This window comes from Sciurus vulgaris (genome assembly GCF_902686455.1).
Source record: "Sciurus vulgaris genome assembly, chromosome: 14".
Classification (NCBI taxonomy): domain Eukaryota; kingdom Metazoa; phylum Chordata; class Mammalia; order Rodentia; family Sciuridae; genus Sciurus; species Sciurus vulgaris.
In genome coordinates this window covers 45678322-45701816 of record NC_136475.1, presented here as the reverse complement: position 1 = coordinate 45701816, position 23495 = coordinate 45678322, and the positions used below count along the sequence as shown (strand labels likewise).

Here is a 23495-nt window from a genome sequence, read left to right as displayed (position 1 = left end):
GGCTTGTCTGGTGGCCGTCGCTGGCTTGACGTAAGAGGCTGCCCGTCGCGCGCCGGTTGAGGCAGTGGCGCGCCGCATTCGGGCTTACGGGCTGTCATTCCAGGGCGAAGGGAGCTCAAGCGCGATGGGGCACATTCACGCGACGCCCCATGGCAAAGCGCCATTTTTATAGGCGAGTGTTGGGGACACCACATCTCCCACTCCACCCTCCGCGACTCTGAGGTCCCTTCCGCTAACAGTGTGGTCTTATTGCGGCAGTCGTCGCGCGCCAGTTTTGCTCTGGAATTGGTAGTTCAGACTTCCTTTAGTCAGCTGTCTGCTTGAGTCCTATTCTATTTTGTTCAGTTTGAAAGGAAGTCGGAGGAGAGCGATTTGCGATGGGTGAAGGTTTTCCTTTAAGTGTTAGGGTTAGTTGTTTCGTACTGGTTTTTATATATGCTTAAATATATCCTGGTTAAATGCCAGAGAATTTTAAAGATTTGAATTTATGACTACCTGTCAAGTAAGGACTGTCTGTCCAGTTAGTACAACCCACTCGTCATACACTAGTTTCTCCTCCACGACGTAGCCACTGACTCTTAGGGATCCTAAACATTACAATAACAATTATTTAGTTCACTAACCTGCTAAGCAAAATGCTAAAGTTTTACACATTTTATCTCATTTAATCCTCGACAATAATCCTGTGAAATAGGTATTATTATCTTTGCTTGGTGTGATAACTGAAGCCCAAGATAAACCAGTAAAAGTAGATGGAAGCACTATTCCAATACAGAGCAAGGACTGTCATGTCTAACCTGCTGATTTCCCATTACCACTGTATGTGAATAGGGAGATTTTTGTAGGAGGTTCATTCAGTATTAAGCCCCCATAAAGTGATAGATGTCTGCCGTAGGTTGAAGGACGATTGTTCCAAGGACGTAATGCTGTGATTATGAGGTGTTTTTACACTCAAGCAGGCTATTAACTCTAGGAGATGAACTTCCTAGGTCTGTGTGATCCATAAACTTTTGGGATAAACTTGTCTTCAAAGGAACAATTTACTCCCATGTAGCCCATAAATATTCTGATTTTTTGTTTAAACAACTTATGTAATATGATAGAAACAAGTATGTGATAATGGAGATAGCATAAATTTGAGGGTCTGAAAGTTTTGGGTTTGAGTGCCAGCTCTACTGTTTATTGCCATTGTGATCTTGGTTAAACCACTTAAGTTCTCTGAGTCTTACTTTATTCCTCTATAAAATAGGAAGGTTGAACTAGGTAATCTATAGAGGCTTATTAAGCTCTAGTTCCATCAGTGTAAGGAGTAGACCTATCAGCCACAGAAGAAAGGAGAATTTGAAAACTGATCTTATTGGTTTCTTGGGACACCTCCATGGGTATGACAATTGTTTTACTTTCTTGAAATCTTTCAAGTTATACACATTTTTTTTTTTCTTTTTCCATGTCAACTAACATTGGGATTGTTGTTCCTGGGATTAAGCAATAAACAAATGCTAAAATTTTGCTTGTGTTAAAGTGTTGATGTACATTATTCTCCATTAGAATAGGATTTCAACAAATATTAAAAGCTTGTGTAGGGTACTTTATATTAAAAAAAAAGCATTGTCACTATTAAAGGACAGAAATATTTTTAAAATACTCTCTTAAAAATGGGGATATAGCTCAGTGGTAGAGTGCTCACTCAGCATGTTCAAGGCCTTTGGTTCTATCCCCAGCACTGCAAAAAACAAACAATAACAACTAACTCTCCTAACAGATCCGTGCAGATATAAGGCAAATGTAGGAATTTGTCAATAAATAATAGCCTTATAGAAATTCTTTAATATATTGTATTTTACAAAACATCACTTGGCTAACCAAAATGAAGATTCTCTCTTGAAAGGATAATCTTCCACATCCTAGACCTCTTTAGTAATTGAAATAAGTCAGGTACTAGTTAGATACAGAAAAAGAGAGAGGGATGTCTGTCTGTAATCTAAGGTTTTCACTCCCTTTCAAAGACAATTTTATCATTACTTTGTACTTTGTATTTCTTCTCTACAGGAGTTTGTTACTGAGGCCAGTTTTAAGACTTGTTTTTCCTAAGCTATGCTGTTTGCTTAATTTTTTTTTTCCGCATTAAGGTTCATATGAAGCAGGATCCTATTTTCATTAAATATATTGACTTTGCATGAAAGGTTTTTATTTTCCATTTTTGTCACTTTATAAACTCCTGATTATAATATATCTATCTGAAAATGGGAAAAGGAAAAACCATGGAAGAAGCTGGGTGTGTTGGTTGTGACTGGTTGACATATTTGACTCCATGGAAATTTTTGGGCCAGGCTATATATATGGACAATGAGTAAACAAACTCCATTTTACCCTGAGACTCCATGTTATGTAGAAAATGCTTCTCCTGTGAGAATAACCGACCTCTGTACCCATCAACAGTTGCTAAGCATAGATGTTTGGCAACACAAAATGGCAATTCTTATATAATATAAAATTGTTCTCTTTTCTGTTCCTATTTTTCTTGGACAATGTACCCTGTCAGCAATGATTGTCTACATGTCAGTACCCATTCTTTAACTTGTACCCAACTAAGGTCATTTTGACCCATTTCCCCTTCTGCTTATGATTTTAGATCTCATGATGTTAGTTTGTAGTTTTAAATCATAGCAACAGACACTTACAATTGATGTACCGAATGATGGTATAAAAACCCCTGCAACTATACACTCAAGGCTGTTCTCCCAATAGCTATTTTGTGAGACAGTCAGCTGGCTGGCTAACTGTCAAATTTGGACTTCTCAGTGGTGATCAGTCTGTTCTTGAGTTGTGCCCCACAACATTGGTGTGCACAAGGTAGTCCAGGCTTCTCAAGAGGCTGAGGCAGGAAGATTGCTTGAGCCCAAGAGGTTGAGACTAGCCTGACAAGGTAGTGAGACTCAGTCTCAAAAAAAACCAAACAATGAACAAACAACAAAAAATGAAGGGTGCTAGAAAACTTAGAAGTTTTGTGATTGCTTTTCTATCTGAAAAGGGGAATGAACTAATCTTTACTTATCATAGTACTATCAAGAGCATCTGGGACTGTAGCTCAGCGGCAGAGTGCTTGCCTAGCACATGTGAGGCACTGGATTCGATCCTTAACACCACATAAAAACAAATAAAGGCATGCTGTCCATCTACAACTACAAAAAAATTTAAAAAAAAATACTGCAAGGTTGCAAATTTATAAACAAAATAAATGATTATTGTTTTGGGGGTCCAGCATGCAGTGGCGCACAACATGAAAAGTGAGGTGAATATTATTCTAATTAAGATGGTTTCCGGACTGTGGTTGTTGCTCAGTGGTAGAGTGCTTGCCTAGCATGTGTGAGGCACTGGATTCAATCCTCAGCCTCACATAAAAATAAATAAAAAATAAAGATACAAAAAATAAAAAAAAAGAGATGGTTTCCTAGATCAAACTACCTAGATTTACAGGAAATGCAAGAATAGAAGAATATATTTTTCAAAATGATGGCATGAAGATGCAATCAGTAAAATCTAGGATGGGGCTGGGTGTGGTGGCACACCCCTGTTATTACAGGGTTTCTGGAGCCCGAGACAGGGAGATCACAAGTTCAAGACCAGCCTCAGCAACTTGGTGGGGCCCTACGCAATTTAGCAAGACCCTGTCTCAAAAAAATAAAATAAAATAAAATAAAAAGGGCTGGGGATGTCACTCAGTGGTTAAGTGCCCCTGGGTTCAATCCTTGGTATCAAAAAAAAAAAAAAAAAAAGGAACACTATGGAATTATGAATAAAAGAGACTGAAGAGTCATTCACTATGAGAATAATGGTAGCAAAATGGTGGACTGGAAACTGTGCCTCTCCCACAGCAACAATAATTTTGCAGTCATCCATAGACAAAAATGCCAGATGTAGGAGGTTATGAAACTCTGGTAGAGCCCCAGATACAGAAAGGATATTTTGAGGGGGCAGAACCAAGGCCAAGTTGCAGACTCATTGACCCAGGTCCCAGCTCCAGGCCTGGAAATGACCCCATTTCCCTGTGGACTTGGCTATAACATCATTCAGCCCAGGTCCTACTACCAGGACCTTCTGCCAATAGGCCTGGGAGGAGTCATGTCTGTATCTCAGATAACAGGCCTGCCATCATCAGTCCCATAGCAAACCCTGAAATAACTCCCAGTCTCTGCTCTAATCCTTCTCAGCTGTGGTCTGAGAGTAGTAGTAGCCATAAAGAGACCCAGAGGGTAACATGACCATCCATACCCCAAGAAGCAGGCCTGCCTAAAGAATTCAGTCTTTGCTATAGACCCTGAAACAGCCCTGTAACTTGGTTCCAAACCCTCTCACCCATGGTTAGGGTTTCATGTTACTTGCTCAGGGTCTTACCCAGTGACCCAGAAGGAGGCTTACCAGGGAAGCCACACCAATCCGTGCACCTGGTCATAGCCCCATTGACTGCAAACCCTGGAGCAGACCATAACTCCAACACCAGCCCTACTGACCAAGGTTCCAGGGGCTGTTCAGTTTACCCAGGGACCAGACAGGATCCATGCCCACTAGAACCTCCATTAACAGGCCTACCAAAAGTGGACCCCACTGTGACTTAGCTCCAACTCCACTTGACTGCAATCCTAAAGATAATCCTATCAGTCTAGGGATCCAATAGTAGAAGGCCTTTTCCTGCTGAAACCAGTCTACAAAGACTGGAAGAGGTATTTGCTACCTTAAATACACAGACACCAATGTAAATATCCATGGATAACTATTAGACAGACATGACACCTGCAAAAGAAACCTTTAAGATTTGAATGTTCTTGTGCCCACCTAAAGTCATGTGTTGGAAATTTAATCCTCCAATACAACAGTATTAGAAGGTGGGGCCTTTTATAAAGTGTTTAGTTTATGAGGGTGAAGCTACTCACCAATACTGCTATAAAAAGGACTTATAGGAGTGGGTTCACTCTCTTTTGCTTTGTGAGGACACAAAGTTCATCCCTCTCTCCTTTCCACCTACTGCCATGTGAGGACATAGTAATAAGGCCCTCATTAGATTCTAGCATTTTTGGGGTGGGGGGTACCAGGGATTGAACTCAGGAGCACTCAACCACTGAGCCATATTCCCAGCCCTATTTTGTTTTTTATTTAGAGACAGGGTCTCACTGTGTTGCTTAGCACCTTGCTTTTGCTGAGGCTAGTTTTGAACTTGCGATCCTCCTGTCTCAGTCTCCTGAGCTGCTGGATTACAGGAATGTGCCACCACACCGGGCAGATTCCAGCATTTTGATTTTGAACTTTACAGCCAACAGAACTGTGAGAAATAAATTTCTATTCCTTATAAATGACCCAGTTTTTTAATATTTTGTATATCAGCACAAACACACAAAGGTAGCAATTAATAATATTCCAGTAATGAATCCTAAAAAAAATAAAGACCTCTGAATTGCCTGAGAAGAATTCAAAATGAGCATCTTAAAGATGCTCAAAGATAGGCAAGAAAACATAGATGACTTAATTAAATTAGGAAAGTGAGAAGGTTAATGAAAAAACCATAAAAAAGAATTAAACAAATCCTGGGACTGAAGACTACAATGACATAACTGCAAAATTCAATTGACATTAAATAATTACACATGGCAATTTACTATTTAAATATGTAGATGATTAAAATGTGAGATAATTGTAAATTTGAATACTGATTGATATTTAATGATTATTAAGAAATTATTTTATGTGGTACTATGGTTATGTTATTTTAATTTATTACTTTTAATAAAATGATTTTATTTATTCATTTAGTCATTTGAGACAAGTTCTATGTTGCTCAGTCTGGCCTAGAACTTGCTATGCTCCCAACCTCCTGGGTAGCTGGGATTATAGGTGTACACCATTGTTGCTTTATATTTTTTTAAATTTTTTAGGAGATGAGATATTGCTGTATTGCCCAGACTGGCTGCACACTCTGGGCTCAAGCAGTTCTGCTTCATCTTCTGGAGTAGCTGGAACCATTGGTGCACAGCCCCACATCCCACGTGAGTATTTTTTAAGAAACCTCTTTTACAGAAACATACTGACATATTTACAGATGAACTTATGATATATGGGGTTTTACAAAATAGCAAAGGGGGAGAGAAGTGGATGTATGTACAGATGAAGAAAGATAGTCAATATGTTGGTAATTGTTGAAGCTGATAATGGGGATGTGGGAGCTCATTATACTATTCTTTTGACTTGGTATTCCTTGAAATTTTCCAAAAGAAAAGGTTTGGATTTTGCTGGGCCCAGTGGCAGATGCCTGTAATCCTAGTAACTCCGGAGGCTGAGAGCAGGAGGATCACAAGTTCAAAGCCAGCCTCAGCAATAGCGAGGTGCTAAGCAACTCAGTGAGACCCAGTCTCTAAATAAAATACAAAATAGGGATGTGGAGTGCTCAAGTACCCCTGAGTTCAATCTCTGGTACTTTCCCCCCAAAAATGTTTCTTTTGAAAAAATGGGGCATAAGTGGGTAGCTCAGTGGTAGAGTACTTGCCTAGCATGTTTTAGGCCTTGGGTTTAATACCCAACACTGCAAAAAAAAAAAAAAAAAAAAAAAAAAAAAAAAAAGTTTGGATACTTGAACCAAGGCTGAGACTAGACTAGATTTTCCAAATGTTTTACATCTTTCCAAAATCAATACTGTTTTCTAATCTTTGAGTCTGCATTTGAATTAAAATACTTAAAAATATGCAAAGTAATGATTTTGTTCTGTGACAGTTTCATTCCAAATGTTTGCCAGGAAAGCTATTTTGATCAACACAACAACTCATGACCAAGTATAAAAATGGGCATTATATGTAAACACTCCATCTATATATTCTAGAGCCTGTCTCTTTTCAGATTTATTACCCTACGTTCCTGGGGATCGAACCCAGGGCCTTGTGCCGCAAAGCAAGCACTCTATGAACTGAGCTATCCCCCCAGTCTCCTGGCTTTATTCTTGCTATACTATTTACAGATGCCTCAAGACACTACTCTGTCTCCTGCCTCTATATACAGGGACATGCTTTTTCACCTGCAATATGTTTGGCAATTCACCATGAAGCCCATCCTTGACCAACTCAAACTGAGTTAATCAATTTCTTCTTCTTTTTTTTTTTTTTTTTTTTTTTTTTTTTTGGTGCTGGGGATTGAACCCAGGGCCTTGTGCTTACAAGGCAAGCACTCTACTGACTGAGCTATCTCCCCAGCCCCAATCAGCCCAATTTCTTCTTTTTTGGGCAGTACCAAACCCCACAGCTATTTCTAGGTACTAAGTAGTAACAACTCCTTAGTTTGTTTTGTTGTATTTTAGTTATTTTTTACATATAACTTTCCCTTACCAAAATATAGAATTTTGAAGCAGAGACTATCATTCATTTCCGTATCTCCTGGAGCCTAACTGAATTTCTGGCAGAAAGCTCTCAACTAAAATCTGTTGTGTGGCTGGTTGAGAGGAGGGTGAATGATGATAAAGTCAGAATCGGAAAAGAGTCATGGGACAGGGCACAGAGAGTTTACTACAAAACTATTGAACTCTTGCATTTGCACGTGATTTCACAGTATATATTTTAATGTTTATAAAAACACCAGTTGCCTGCCCGGAACCAATTGTTTAATGAAACTTAGATTGGTAAGGTATTTGGCCACAATGAAAGGGAAACATATTTATAAGGGAGGGCTGCTATTTACCTGTTTGGGGTTTCCCTTTGAACAAAGGATTTGGTCTCTTTTTCTTGTTCTTGAATTGCTTCTGGCAATTCCCTTATTAGGTCTATTCCTAGGTTTGTTATCTACAAAACATAGTGTTTTGAAATTTAATGAAAGAAAACTTTGTACTTTGAGCCGCTGGTACCACCCTTTAATAGCAGTTTTGACAGTAGCAGTCCCTGGTGGCATAGGAATAAATTTCTTTTATTGATTAACTGGTGTTTTGGAACTTGCAATGGGTCTGGTAGGCAGTTGGCATGTCCAGTCAAATGTGGGAGAATATGTCACCCCAAAACATGCCACTTTGGCATAAGGACTATTTTGAGTAAAAGTATTTAAAAATAGATGCCAGAAGGGCACTCAGATGCTGCCTCCTTTTCTCCCGCAAAGCAGGAGATAAAAGCTTTATACAGAAGACAAGAAGTCCTCCCTGTATACCAGAAAGATTCTTATCAAGGACAGGAAGTGGAGATTGGGAAAACTTTCGACAAACAGGTCTTGTTAAGGGCTGGGGTTGTGACTCAGTGGTAGTGCGTGTCCTTAGCATGTGTGAGACCCTAAGTTTGATCCTCAGCACCACATAAAAATAAAATGAAGGTATTGTATCCACCTATAACAAAAAACAAAACAAACCCAGATCTTGTTAAAAATAATTATTTTTCTTTAGTTTCTCTGACTAGTCCAGTTATCTTTCCACAATTGCTTTTCTTTGTTCAAACTGATAAAGTGTCTAGGTCTTGCCACATTCATTTCCTTCATCCCACATTGTGTAAAATTTACATCAAATACATTTTTATACTTTTTTCTGTTAATCCGTTTTATGTCAGTTTAATTTTCTGGCCCAGTTTAAAACACCTAAGAGGGAAGAGGTAAAATTTTGCCTCTCTTATACGTACATTTGACTAAGAGTTAAATAATGATAAGAATGTACAGTTTATTTCCCTGCTTCTAAAAGAGTAATCCCAAGCTGGGGGTATGGCTCAGTGGTAGTATGCTTGCTTATCATGTGCAAGGCCCTGCATTCCATCATCAGCACCAGAAAGGAAAAAAATCTATTTTGTTTTAGAATTAGGTGTACCAATAAGGAGTTCTTAGGACCCATGGAAAACTCAGGAGTTTATAGAAAGACTTAAGAGAAGCAAATTAATCCATAGAACTTTTAGACTGTATTTGATGTGTACTTGCATTTTGGGGAGAAAGTATCTGAAACTTTAATCAGATTCTGAAAGGATCTGATGATATAAAAAAGTTTAAGAATCATTATATAAGGCTCATGGCTTTTCTCTGTAACTTAGACAAGATCAGGCCCAGGGTGGTATGGCTGTAGACTTTTCTCTATAATTTAGAATAGAGATATTCTTTAAAACTTTGAAAGAATTTTGATTCTAGAGGTTGGGGATGTAGTTCAGTTGTAGGGTGCTTATCTAACATGTTCAGGGCCCTGAATTTGATTCTAGCAGCACCAAAATTTTTTCTTCTTAAATTTTAGGTCATACTCCTGGGCATTGTGGCACACACTTATAATCCCAGCAGCTCAGGAGACTGAGGCAAGAAAATTGCAAGTTCCAGGCCAGCCTTAGCAATTCAGAGAGGCCCTAAGCAACATAGTAAGACTCTGTTCCTCAAAATAAAAAGGGCTGGGGATGTGGCTTAGTGGTTAAGTGCCCATGTGTTCAATTTCTGGAACAAAAAACATTTTTTAGAACATAATATTTATTTTATATTCTCATTACAAGAGCATTTCATGTACATTGTAGACATTTAGAAAAATCAGGTAAGCAGAAAGAAGAAAATAAAAACCATTCTGTTATTGAGAGATACACACTATAAAGCTAGCTGTGGTGGTGCATGTCTGCAATCCCAGCAACTCTGCAGGCTGAGGCAGGAGGATTGGGAGTGTAAGGATAGTCTGGGCGACTTAATGAGATCCTGTCTCAAAATTAAAAAAAAAAAAAAAAAAAAAAAAAAAAATTAAAGTTCTGGGGATGTAGCTCAGTGGTAAAGTGCCCCTGGGTTCAATCCCCAGTACTGCAAGAATAAAAATAAAATTAATTCTAGGGAAAGAAATATATTAGATCTTTTTTATTATAATATCTTGCCTTCAAACTTCTATCTTGAAAACCACAGATAAACTTAAAGCAGTCTAGATTAGTAATTCTTAATAGGCTAACATTGCCCTGAAAGGGGCATTTCAGTTGTCATATTAATGGAAAAGTAGGGATAGCACAGGTTGAACAGAGGCCAGGGATTTGAGAGACATCCTGCCATGCTAGGTAAAAACCCTGTGTTATGATTTGAGCCTAAAACCTAATTATTTGAGCCTAAAACCTAATATAAAAACGATGTATTTTTAGATTGGTTTTAATATATACAGACATTCCATGTTTGCAGGTTTGTAATTACTGCATTAAGTGACAGAAACTTTTAGTTTTTGGTAAACTTTACCAATCTTTGTTTCAGAATATCATTGTTACCAATAGCAAGTGATGTCTCTATGGAGTCACCAACACTGCACACTTGTATCAATTTGCATCCACAGAAATCAGAAGTAGTTCTACATAAAAAATGTAGGCATCTGTGTGTTAAGATTTTTACAAAGTATAACAGGATAAGACACAATGGGAATATTGGAGTTTGGGCTTAAAACACTCCTCCCCAACAGTATTTATGTTGATAGTTCAGATCTAATTAAAAAAATCTATAGCCATTGCTAGTACACTTTTTATTTTTGTTTGTTTGATTTGTTTGTGTGCCTGTGTGTGTTTTATACCAGGGATTGAACCCAGGGACACTTAACCTCTGAGTCACATCCCCAACCCTTTTAAAAATTATTTTATCTAAGAGACAAGTTCTCACTGAGTTGCTGAGTTTTGCTTATGAATTTGTGATCCTCCTGAGCCGCTGTAATTACAGGTGTACACCACTATGCCCAGGACTCATATACTTTTAATCAAATCATTAATGCAGTATCGGTCATCCGTGAGAGGAGTCTTTGATTTTTCCTGAAGAGATTTTTTTCATTTAAGATACATTCACATATTTTGTAAGTCGCTGTTTTATATTTCTTTGGAAAAAAAAAGATGCAGACATCTGGCTACATTATATGTCTTCTAGTCACCTAGTATAGTTGTGTCTAAACACACATTATAATTCATATAAATTATTTCTTTTTTAATATACAAAATTATAATCAGGTCATTATATTGATTTTTAGAGAGATAATTCATATATTTCCCATTTCCTTCTCCTCCATTCTTTGGCAACTGTCTCTATGGATTTGTCTATTTTGGACATTGCATATAAAGGGATTGTTCAATATTTGGCCTTTTTTCATATAGCCAGATACTGGATTTTTTTTCTTTTTGCCATACCAGGGATTGTACCCAGGAACACTTAACCAACTGAGCCACATCCATAGGCTTTTCAATTTTATATTTTGAGACAGGGTCTCACTGAGTTGCTTAGGGACTCTTGCTAAGTTGCTGAGGCTGGCTTTGAACTCCCGATCCTTCTGCTTCAGGCTCTCTAGTCATTGGGATTACAGTCGTGCCACCCCGCCTGCCTTGAACTAATTTAGTGTATTTTTAAGGTTCGTTTATGTTTTAGCATGTATTGGTTCTTCATTTTTTTACGGCTGAGAAATAAATGGAATTTTTGTAATTTCATTAATAAGAAGTTAAATTGTCAATGCATTTCAGGATAGCAAAGGCAGCATTAGCAAAATATTTGTTATGGAAGGGAACACTATCAGAGCCACTAGTCTAGCTGGCATCATGAGATGCATGTATATAAAAGGCAATCAACAACGCAAGCAAACCAATTATGTTATCAAGATATAGTTTTCTTGGACAGGGGTCCATAGATAAGGCTCAGGCAGTAACTAGAGCCGAGTGGTAGGTTCTATTCAGTTAATGGGCTGGCAAGTCCTGGACTGAGATGCAGCCATCAAAAAGTTGAAACTCTTATTTGAAGGGATTTCCATCAGTGATCATCCTGAGTAGGCTTCGGAGTGATGAAGGAAATCACCGGGAACAAAGTAAGCCTACTTGGAATTTAATGTATATGCCAGTGGTGCCATCCTAAGGGGATGGGGTTTTTTTTTTTCCCTCAGTGCCGGGAATCGAACCCAGGGCCTCGTGCATGTAAGGCAAGAACTCTACCGACTGAGCAATCTCCCCAGCCCAAGGGGATGGATTTTACAGAGCAAAGCTGGGAACTGCCATCACCTACCCCAGGTAGAACGCTGCTCTGTTCCCTACGTGCCTTTGCTGGGGCAATTTAGACTTCTCTCGGCCGCCGTTGCAGAGCCGCCTTTCAGCTGTTGGGGGGCGGGGCCTTTGTAGACTATGGCGGGCGAGCTTGAGGGAGGCAAGTCTTTGAGTGGGCTGCTGAGTGGCCTGGCCCAGGACGCTTTCCACGGCCACCGAGGCATCACTGAGGAGCTGTTGCGGAGCCAGCTCTATCCAGAGGTGCCGCCCGAGGAGTTCCGTCCCTTTTTGGCGAAGATGAGGGGGATTCTTAAGGTACTGCGTTTCCCTGAAGCTTCTGCTGTGGAGCCCAGCCCCTTCCTCTCTGCCCTCGGACTCTCCCCAAGTCCCCAGTCTGAAAAGACTTTCCTCTTCAGGCTTCTTTTCAATGGGCTCCCCATTGCTCCGCTTCTGATCCAAGAAACTCGTTCTGTCACCCCATCTCTTTCCTAAGGGTGACCCTTTTCTGCTCAAGTACTTTACCCAAGGGCTGACCGACACTCTCAGGGGACTGCTTTTCTCTCTTTGGGTAGTTATCAATTTCCCGTTTCCTCCGCTTTCTATGGGCTCTTTTAAAAATTAAGAGCAATAGGTCGCTCGCCAGCTTTCTTGGTTGTGGAAGTCTGAGAGCCTTAAAATGAGCTATTGTTTTCTGGCTCATTTAAGGGGTGGATTAGCCAAAATGAACACCTGTTAAGTCGACTGTATGTAGAAGAGAGCATTTCTACCAATTGGAAATCAAAATATGGATCAGGATCCCCCATAAAAATATATGAAACAAACGTAGCAGGTGAAGTAATTTTAATGCTTTATTTAACCCAGTATTTTCAAATATTATCACTTTATATGTAATCAGGATACAAAATATTAAGAATTTGTCATTTTTTTCCCCGAGTCTTTGAAATCTGGCTTGTATTTTGCACTTAAAGCACATATCAATTCTAATTAATAACATTTGAAATGCTCAGTAATTACATGTGGTTGTTTACTGCAGTATTGGACAACTCTGGTTTCAACCAAGAAATTAGTCATAGGAATACATCTAGTGCCAAAGTGTACTCTGGAAATAGACTGTAAAAATATTGACTTTTTGGTGGGTCTTGTATGTGTTAGGAACTGTACTAATCATTTTACATATTATTTCCTTTGTTTTTTGCAAAAACATGGTGAACACCCATTTCATCTTTTTGAAGACAAGGTCTTGTTATGTTGCCCAGGCTGGCCTAGAATTCATGATCCTGCTGCCTGACTTGTGGAGTAGCTGGGATTGCATAAACCACTCTTAAATCCTTCTATTTCTGTTAATTTGTAACTTTAAGTATCAGAGAAGGTTTTCTAGAAAATTTGACATCTTAACTGAGTTTTGAGTGTTTACTATGCTTATGGGGATGAGAATAAGGGACTGCATGTAGTCATATTTAGTTGGTCTTAGGATCTTCATATATTGGGGGCTGTTACGTTTTAGGTGGAACATTTTGGTGCTTGGTTTTGTCATGAGATAAAAATTGTGGGTGTTCTGAGAAGAGATTGCCTGAAAACGTTCTCCTTTATTTTCTTTTAAATACATTGCCAAATAATATCCAGGATACTTAAGTTTGCTGAGTGATTCTGGGTTGCAAAGTTGGCATGGCTCTCTTGGTTCTGAGAGAAGGTGCTAGAAAATTTGCCTGTGCCTGTATAGGGCAGGCTTTGCCACAACTGATTGGTCTAAGAAACCAAGGAAGAAAGTCTTTGGTTGTTTGACTTAATACTGAGACCACAGGCTCAGGATGACATTTACTTTTAATCTTCATTTATCTCAAAAGCAGTTCTGAAGGTTAACTGTCTTAATTTTTATGGAAACATGAAAAACAAATGTGTTTAAACAAAAGTCTTTGAGCAGAGATAGAATGTCCATCTTCAAGAGGGAACATGCACAAATATGCATGATGCAGGAATGCTATAGTATTTTTAAACAAAGATGTGATTAAGCAGTTGTGGACAGTAAAGAGGAATTCTTTTTGACAGGCTTCGTGAGGATGCCATTTTCGTTGCTCTTGAAGAAAGTGAAATTTTTTTTTTTTTTGGTGGTGTTGAGACTGAACACAGGGCTTCACACATGTATGCAAACACTCTACCACTAAACTTTATCCCCAATCCTTTTTATTTATTTTTTTAAATTTTGAGACAGGGTCTTACTGAATTGCTCAAGCTCTCCTAGAATTTGTGATTCCCCTGCCTCAGCCTTCCCAGTTGCTGGGATTATTGTCTTGCACCACCACACCTGGCAATGAAGAATATTTTAAGACTAAAAGGAGGGGCCAGCTACACAGGGTATTCTAGGTTAACAAAATGGAGGTGGGGTGGGAAAATGTAAAGCATGTTTGGGAAATGGTGAATAGTCCAATTCGATCATTGGCGGAGGAGGCAAGAAAAGTCAAACAACCCTTGTCTCTTTAATCCTGCTGATATTTATTCCTGCTTTTAAGCAAAGTATACATTTTTACATATAGGTGACATCAGAGTTCATAGCTTTCAGTCATCTGCAGGATAATCGCAGTCTGTGAAGAAACTGAAAATGGAGGGGAACTATAGGGGTAGGAGAAAAGGAAGGAATGGATGCGTGACCTCCACCAAGAAATTCAGTGTCAGCCCCTCCCCGCAATGCAGATTGAATCCAGGGGTATTCTACTCCCCAGGCTGATCTGGAACTTGTGAGTCTCTTGCCTCAGTTTACAGTGTAACTGGGGTTATAGGCACAATGTACTGACTCTTCTGGCTCAGTATCATAAATGTTAATAGCCTTCATTTTTTTTTTTCCCCTCACTGAGCTAAACCCCCAGCCTAGTTAAACATAAAAGGACAGACACTTTCTCCTCTTGTACATGTGTGCAGCAGGCAAATCACTTGCTTTGGTTTTTATTTTTGGGTAACTCCAGGAACAATGAAATAAATGAATTGGGAGTGGTATTTTCGGTAGATGACATCCTATATAATACAGTACTTTGCTTGATGTACACTGCTATTTTTATATAATTTTTTCACATTTATAATTTCAGCATCTTATGAGTTTTCATACTCTTTTATTTGCTGTTGCTTTTAAAGTTGTGGGTATGTCTAATTCTGGTTTACTAAAATTCTAAAGAAAGATCTTAGGTGTGAGGATAGATCATCTTTTGTTCCCTTATTTTCTTTGGTCACTGCTGCCCTCTGGTGGTGGTGATTTTTTATTTTCTTGGTGAAATTTTCTATTATTAAACATTTTAAAGTTTCATCTATTATTGATTGATACACTCCTGTACTAAGTTCAGTTTAGTCATTCTATTTCTCTCTATAATTTTAATTTAAAAATACATTTGTATCCTATTTTGTTTAAAAATTTTTTTTGTGGTTCTGGGATTGAACCCAGGGCCCATGCTTATACTAGGCAAATAGATTCTATTATAGTAGTTTAGAAATATATGCAACGGCTTGTGGATTGGCCTTTCTGTTCCATTCCTGGTACTACAGTCTATTCTCCACATAGCTACCAATGATCCTTTTAAAATGTACGTCATACCTTCTTACTCTCCTGTTCTCAACCATTTCATGTTCATGGCTTTACATACAATTTAGAATAAAACCCTTAACTTTTACCATAAGTTCACAAGTTCTTATGTGATCTCACCCTTACCTATTTCTCTGATCTCATTTCTGATTTCTAGTATATGGATTATCCTATCTTTAAGTGCTTTCTTTTTTTTAAAATATATTTTAGTTGTAGTTGGACACATTTATTTTCATGTGGTGCAGAGGATCGAACCCAGTGCCTCACATGTGCTGGGTGAGTGTTCTACTGGCTGAGCCACAACCCCAGTCCTGAATCTCTTCAGGGCCTTTCCAATTGCTATTCCAAATGCTTGCAGTGTTCTTCCTTCAGATATTGATATGGATGCATTTTCTTCATTTTTTACCTAAACGTCTTGTCCTGTGAGTCCTTCTCTGATCTGTCTAAAGAGTCTTATTTTTCTGCCTTCACCCTTGTTCCCTGCTGTACTTTTTCTTCATACTTAGCACTATCTGAATTTATATTTTGTGCTTATTAGCTTGTTTATTTGTTGACTTCCTTATTGGAATGTAAGTATTAAGAGGACAGGACTTTATTTTTTTCTTCTTTATTCCTAATACTCTTTCTGGCATGTGGTTGGCATTTAATAAAAAAGTTGTACAATAAGTGAATGGATAGTACTTAAATGTGGAGATTACACTATAAAGATAATTATTGCTGAACTCAGTGGCACATCTATAGTACCAGCTACATGGCAGGTTGAGGCAGGAGGATCTCTTGTGCCTAGGAGTTCAAGGCCAGCCTGGGCAACACAGAAGGAAACCCTATACTACTTGGGAGAGCTGGAAAATGTAGTACTCCAAATCAGGGGGCAATAAACCATGGCCCATGGGTCTAATGTGATCTGGTGCTCTTTTCCCATTTCCCCCTGCTCTAACCTTAGCCTTGGCTGTATTATTTTGCTTTATGATACTGAGGATTGAACCCAGTGGGTGGATACGCAAGGCAAGTTCTCTACCACTGAGCTATATATACCCTTTTGGGGCCTGCTTTTCTTAAGTTTTTATTATAACATTGCCACATGCTCATTCATTTATATCTTGTCTGTGGCAGCTTTAGTCACAATAACAGTTGAGTGGTTGTGACAGATATCATGTGGCATTTAAAGCCTAAAATATTTACCATCTGAGTGCTTACAAAAACAGTTTGCTGACTCCTGCTTCAAACATCTGTTTATAATATATGTAACTTATGTTTAATTACATATATGTAAATTATGTTTATAAGTCGGTTACTTGAAAGATACCTAAAAATTGGAAATAGGTACTTCCTTGGGTCTCTTGACAAGTTTTATTAACTTGTTCTTTTTTTTTAACTTTTTATTAGTGCATTATAATTATACATAATAATAGGGTTCATTGTGACATAATTGTACATGCATGGAATATAATTAGCTCTATTTCAGTCCTCTTTTTCCTCTCTTCTTCCCTCCCTCTAATTCCCCTTCTTCTATTCTTCAGTTTGCCTTCTGTTTGTTTATTGTTTTTTAAAATCACTCTCCATAAAGTTGGAATCCACTTTGGTACATTCATATATGTACATAGCATAATTTTGTCATTTTCTTTCCACATTTTCTCCCTTTTCCTGTCTCTCCTCCCTCCCTCTCAGTCTCCTTCCTCTACTGCTCTGATCTCCCTTCTACTTTTGTGGGATTCACTCCCTTTCCCCCCCCCCCCTTGATTTGCTCTAGATTATATATGAGAGAAAACTTTTGAACTTTGAGTTTGACTCTGACTTAATTTGCCCAGCATGATGTTGTCCAGTTCCATCCATTTACTGGCAAATGCCATAATTTCATTCTTCTTTATAACTGAGTAAAAACTCCATTGTGTATATATAGCACATTTTCTTTATCCATTCATCTGTTTATAGGCACCTGGACTGGTTCCATAACTTATCTATTGTGAATTTCTCTGCTGTAAACAGTGATGTGCCTTTATTATTGTAGTGTGCTCACTTTTGTTCTGAGTGCTGGGATAGTTGGGTCATATGGTGGTTCTATTCCTAGTCTTTTAAGGAATCTCCATAATGCTTTCCAAAGTGGTTGTACTAATTTGCAGTTTCTTCTACATGTGGATATTTAGTTTTCCCAGCATCATTTGTACTAACTTGTTCTTAAGATTTGAAATCTGTGATTAACAGAAACAACAACAACAACAAAAAAAACTCATTAATGTTTTTGTAGTATTAAGTATGCATTCTTAGTAAGACATAGAATTTATATTTGAAAATTTTGTTCATGTTCAAAGAATGTAAAATTTATGCTTGTTAGTGTAATTAAAAATAACAAAATTTAATGTTGTTAGCCTTAGAATCAAGTTTTTACCAACATATGAAAGCTAGTTTAAATATTACAGAAAAAAAAAATCAGAAATGTGATGTTATAATTATAATAGTAAAAGATTTTAAGAATTATTTGAGGGCTGGGGTAACTCAGTGGTAGAGCACTTGCCTGAAACATGTGAGGCATTGGGTTAGATCCTCAGCACCGTATAAAAAATAAATAAAGATATTGTGTCCACCTATAACTAAAAAAAAAAAAAAAAAAAAAAAAACCCAAAGAATTATTTGAACACCTGAGCTGGGCTAAGTGGCACACATCTGTTAGTAGTCCCAGAGACTTCCCAAGCTGAGGCAGGAGAAACTCAAGTTCAAGGCCAGTCTCAGCAACTTAGACCCTGTCTCAAAAAATAAAAAAAAACTGTATGTAGCTCAGTTGTAAAGTGACCTTTTATATTGGGTATAACCCCCAGTACAAAAATAAATGAATAAATAGAACTGGGACCACAGGTGGTGTGCTGCTGTTCCTAATATATTTTTTTTACAACCCTTTAGCCATCTTATGAACTCCTTGTGGTAAACATTATTTAATTACATTAATTTATAGAAATTTGAGATGTGTAAAAGAATATCTAATATTATCTACTGAGGTAATAATCAGTATTAATATTTTTGTTATTTATTCATCTCACAAGTACTTATTAAGCATCTTAACTATACACCATGCATTATACTTAGGACACAGCAGTAAACATTGAAGCTGTAGTTTCTGTCCTGGAGAATCATGTAGTTTCCCAGAGAATGTAGACATTAAGACAGTAGTTACAGTAGAGCAGTTCCTAGTCTACTGTACAACATGAACAAAGAAAAGAAAAAAGAAAAAGGTCTGCTTATTAGACTGAAAGAAAAAGATAGAAATAGCATGGAACTAGTTTTCCTTGCTCTGATTGTCAGCCCCTGGTCTAAAAGTAGGAGCTTCTTGTGAATATGACTGGCTGGGCTCTTTCCAGAGTCAGGATTTGGCTGCTCTGGGACTCTAATTTTAAGTTACTTTGATGACAAATTCAGTCTCAAAGCATGACCTGATCAGGCCAAGGTGTTAGCGCAACAGTTCCACCTTCTTCCTGGGGATCATTATCTCTTGTCAGATCCTGAGGCATGTACTCAAGTAGTTCCTTAAGAAAGGGCATATGGGGGGTAATTTTCTTTTTTACTATTAAAAATGCCTTTATTTCTAGTCTCGCACTAAGTAGTTTGAGAATATATTTCTAGGTTGTCAAATAACTGACTCACAATTTTGAAGGCATTGTTTTCAGTGAATGTAACCTGTCTTTGTCTCTCTGGAAGCTTTTACCATTTTCTTGTTATCCTTTGTTTCCTTGTCATTGGTGTGTGACTACAATTTCATTATTCAGGCCACTGTTTGTCCTTTCAGTCTGGAGACTGATGACCTTTAGTTGTGGGAAAAGTTGTGCAGTCAGCCCTCTGAGTATTTGGATTCTACATTCAAGAATTCAGCCAATTGTAGATTAAAAATACTCAGAAAAAAAATATGGCCTTTGCATTGACCATGTGCAGACTTTTTATTTTTTGGTCATTATTCCTTAAACAATACAGGGTAACAACTATTTACATAGAATTTAAATTGTGTTAGGTATTGTAAGTAATCTAGAGATTATTTAAAGTATTGTGTTTAGGTTACATTGTGCCACTTTACGAAAGTGACTTGAGCATTCATGGATTTTTTTTTTTTTTTTTTTTTTTTTGTGGTGCCTGCGATGGAACCTAGGGCCTTGTGCTTGCAAGGCAAGCACTCTACCGACTGAGCTACCTTCCCAGCCTGCATTCATGGATTTGAGTATCTGCAGGGGTCCTGGAACTAATCACCACAGATTCCCAGGATCAACTGTATTACTACTTTGATTATTTTCTTAGTTTTTTTCCCCTATATTCTTTCTAGTATTCTAGGTTTTCAAATGTTAGGCCTTCATAGACAATCTTCTAATTTTCTTTTCTTTTTTCTACTTTCCATTTCTTTGTTTTTGCTTGCACTTATTGATAAATGACTTTCTCAAATTTGTTTTCTAACCTTTTATTTGAATTTTTCATTTGATCCTTTAAAAAAATGTTTTTTTTCAATATTTTTAGCTGTGTGCGAACCTTTATTTATTTTTTTGTAGTGCTGAGCATGGAACCCAGTGCCTCACACAAGCTTGGTAAGCACTCTATTAGTGAGCCACAACCCTAGCTCTGATCCTGTTTTTAATTTCCAGTAGTTCTCTTTTCATTGAACAAAATACTGTGTTTAGCCAAGTAGTTTTTCAAACATAAGGGGGAGTTTGCTTTTGTATAACTTTTTGTATTTTACTTTTTAAAAATTCATTCATCTCCACTCTGAGTTTTTTCATATGCAGTTCTTCAGTGTTAGGAATTTAGTCCAGTTTTCTCTAGCACTGGTGAAAACTCTCTACAGAGGCTTTGAGGAACATCATATTTAAGATATTTTTGGATATGATATAAATAGAAGAGATTAAATGTCTGCAGAAGAACACTTAATCTTTTTAATATTCCAATAATTTTATGTTTTGCATACACAGTGTTTATTATTTTAAAAAGCATAATTTGATCCTCATTTCTAAATACCTGGAAAGTTTTATGGAAAGTGTTTACAGCCTAGCTGGGCGTGGTGCACACCTGTAACCAGTTGGGGCCACTTAGGGAGACCCTGTCTCACAATTTAAAAAAAGCTGTGGCTGTAGCTCAGTGGTAGAGTGCCCCTGGGTTCAAACCAAACCAAACCAGACCAGACCAAACCCGAAAAACAAAAAGAAGCAGGAGCCTAAAAGTGCATGTGGTATTAAATTCACAATATGACTCAAGTTGCCTGTTAGTGGTACTTTTTTTTAATCATCGAAGAATAGTATTATGGAAGAACAGTACTATCAGCTTCTATATTGAGATTTATCTTGTGGAATATATTTGAGTACTTCATTTTTGAAAAAAAAAAAAAAAAAAAAACAATGGTTTGGTGCTGAGGTTGTAACTCAGTGGCAGAGTACTTGCCTTGCATGTGTGAGGCACTGGGTTTGAGTCTCAGCACAACACGTAAAGAAATACACGTCCATCAACAACTAAAAAAAAAAATCTTAAAAAAACAATGGTTTGTACCCAAAGGACTTAAAATCAGCATACTATAGAGATACAGCCACATCATTGTTCATAGCTGCTCAATTCACAATAGCCAGACTGTGAAACCAACCTAGATGTCCTTCAATTGATTAATGGATAAAGAAACTGTGGTATGCATATACAATGGAATATTACTCAGCCATAAAGAATGATAAAATTATGGCATTTGCAGGCAAATGGATGAAATTGGAGAATATCATGCTAAGTGAGATAAGCCAATCTCAAAAAGCCAAAGGACGAATGATATCGCTAATAAGTGGATGATGACATATAATGGGGGGAGGGTAGGGTTAGTGTTAGGGTTAGGGAGCGGGGCAAGTATAGAGGAAGGAAGGACTGTATAGAGGGAAAAGAGGGGTGGGAGGGCTGGGGGGAAGGGAAAAAATAACAATGAATCAAACAACATTACTCTATGTAAATTTATGATTACACAAATGGTATGCCTTTACGCCATGTACAGAGAAACTATGTATCCCATTTGTTTACAATAAAAAAATACATTATTAAAAAAAAACAATGGTTTGTATAATTGATCATTTTTTGTCTTTGCAAGAAGTTTTGCATTTATTGTATAATGTGGAAATATATAACTGTATAAAGATAATTTTTTTAACCTACTATCAGAATCCTTATATACAAATGAATAAAAATGTGTAATGCAGTATTTTTTTTTTTTTTTCCTTTTTGTGCTGCTGGGGAATGAACATCAGGTTTCTTGCATGTTAGGCAAGTATTTTACAATTGAGCTACATCCCCAGCTGCAGTATTGGTTTTGATATTCAACTTAAGAATGAATTTCACGTTCATACAGTAAGACAACATAATTAGTAATACACTGAGTATAAAGTAAAATAGATACAAACTATATGGTTTTAAAACGTTACTGGTCACGTTTGACTTACTAGGTCTTAACTTTAAGCTGTAATTCTGTTTTTTGTACTGTAGGTGGCAGTAGAACATTGGTTTGCTAATGTACTGTTATGCTAGAAGCACCAATGTTGAAATGTTTTCTCTGGAATGTTCAACTTCAAAAATTGCTCAAAAGTTGGCTACTCAACGATAAGAATTTCTTATTTAAAAGGAAGTCTATGGGCTGGGGATGTAGCTCAGTTGATAGAGTGCTTGCCTCGCAAGCTCACGACCCTGGGTTCAATCCCCAGCACGGGGGCGGGGGGAGAAGTCTAAGTATTTGGCTAGGTATTTTGAATTTAGAAATATCATTTTCTGGACAATTTGAAGTTCTGTAAACAATTTCTTTTGCTGTAATTCTCTAGTTCTTATATAATAGAGTTTTCCTGATTTCATTGAGCATTTTTGAGAATTTAGGTAAGACACACAAGACATTAATTGATTGTTATAACTTTTTTATGTTACTGGATATCACATGATAAACAGCAATTGTGGATCACTCAGCTGTGGTTTGCAGAGTATTTTAATAGACTCAAATGACCTGTAATGGATATGTTCCTCTCTCTTTCTTTCTTTCTTTCTTTCTTTCTTTCTTTCTTTCTTTCTTTCTTTCTTTCTTTCTTTCTTTCTTTCTTTCTTTCTTCTTTCTTTCTTTGTTTAGGGCAAAATCTGTATTAATTAATCTGTTTTTTGTTCTCCTTTTCTCAAAACAACTATTCTGGATATGGAAACTTGACTTGGGTTGAATGAATACTTGGATAAGGAGATTTTAAAGGATATGTCTATCTTCAACGTATGTGAATATTTACTGAGCTCCTAATGTGCTCCACCCTGTTTTGTACACAAGGTATCAGAGTTCTTTGGCTTAAAAAAGAATAAATGCCATAAGAAAAGCATAAATGATGTGGTGTGGTGAAGTGGATCCTATTTTAAACTGCAGAAATATGAAAAATCAAGATTTTGGTTGTAATAAAATGTTCACATTTTTGACTTTGTCTTAATTTAGAATATGATTTTTGTAAATTTTCACTTCCACTATTTATCTTTGATAAAAATTTGTTTCAATTAATTCCTTTATTTAAAAAATACTAAATTATAAAACTTTTTGGTACTTTTTCTGTTACGTGTGTGGGTTTTTTTTTTTTTTTTTTTTTTTTGGGTACTGGGGATTGAACCCAGGTGCATTTAACTAAGCAATATCCCCAGTGCTTTTTTTATTTTTAATTTTGAGACAGGGTCTCACTAAATTGCTTAGAACCTCGATAAGATGCAGAGTCTGGTCTCAAACTTGAGTTCTTGCCTCAGCCTCCTGAGTTGCTGGGATTACAGGCATGCACCACCACACCTGACTTACGTGTACTTTTATGCAGGTGGAATATCCCTTATCCAAAATTTATGGAACTAAAAGCATTTTGGATTTTGGATTGTTTGGATTTTGGAGTATTTATGTATACACAATGAGATATCCTGGGGATTTGACGCAAATCTAAACATGAAATTCATTTATGTTTTGTATATACCTGATATACATAACATGAAAGTAGTCTTATACA

The 23495-nt window shown here is 37.3% G+C and overlaps 1 protein-coding gene across 3 annotated transcripts in view; it reads left to right on the top strand.

The window, feature by feature from the left end:
* Positions 1-69: 69 nt before the first annotated feature.
* Positions 70-23495, top strand: part of COMMD1 (copper metabolism domain containing 1) — a 142534-nt gene continuing 119108 nt past the window's right edge. The window contains exon 1 of one of the 3 annotated variants that reach the window (XM_079109741.1): positions 70-172. Coding sequence is in view for 1 of the 3 variants with exons in the window: in XM_079109739.1 (XP_078965865.1) it covers positions 12078-12254 (177 nt within the window). In the remaining 2 variants the exon portion in view is untranslated. Of the gene's footprint in view, positions 173-12067; positions 12255-12505; positions 12769-23495 lie in introns of those variants that run through there. The other 2 variants (XM_079109739.1, XM_079109740.1) reach the window with 2 other exon arrangements.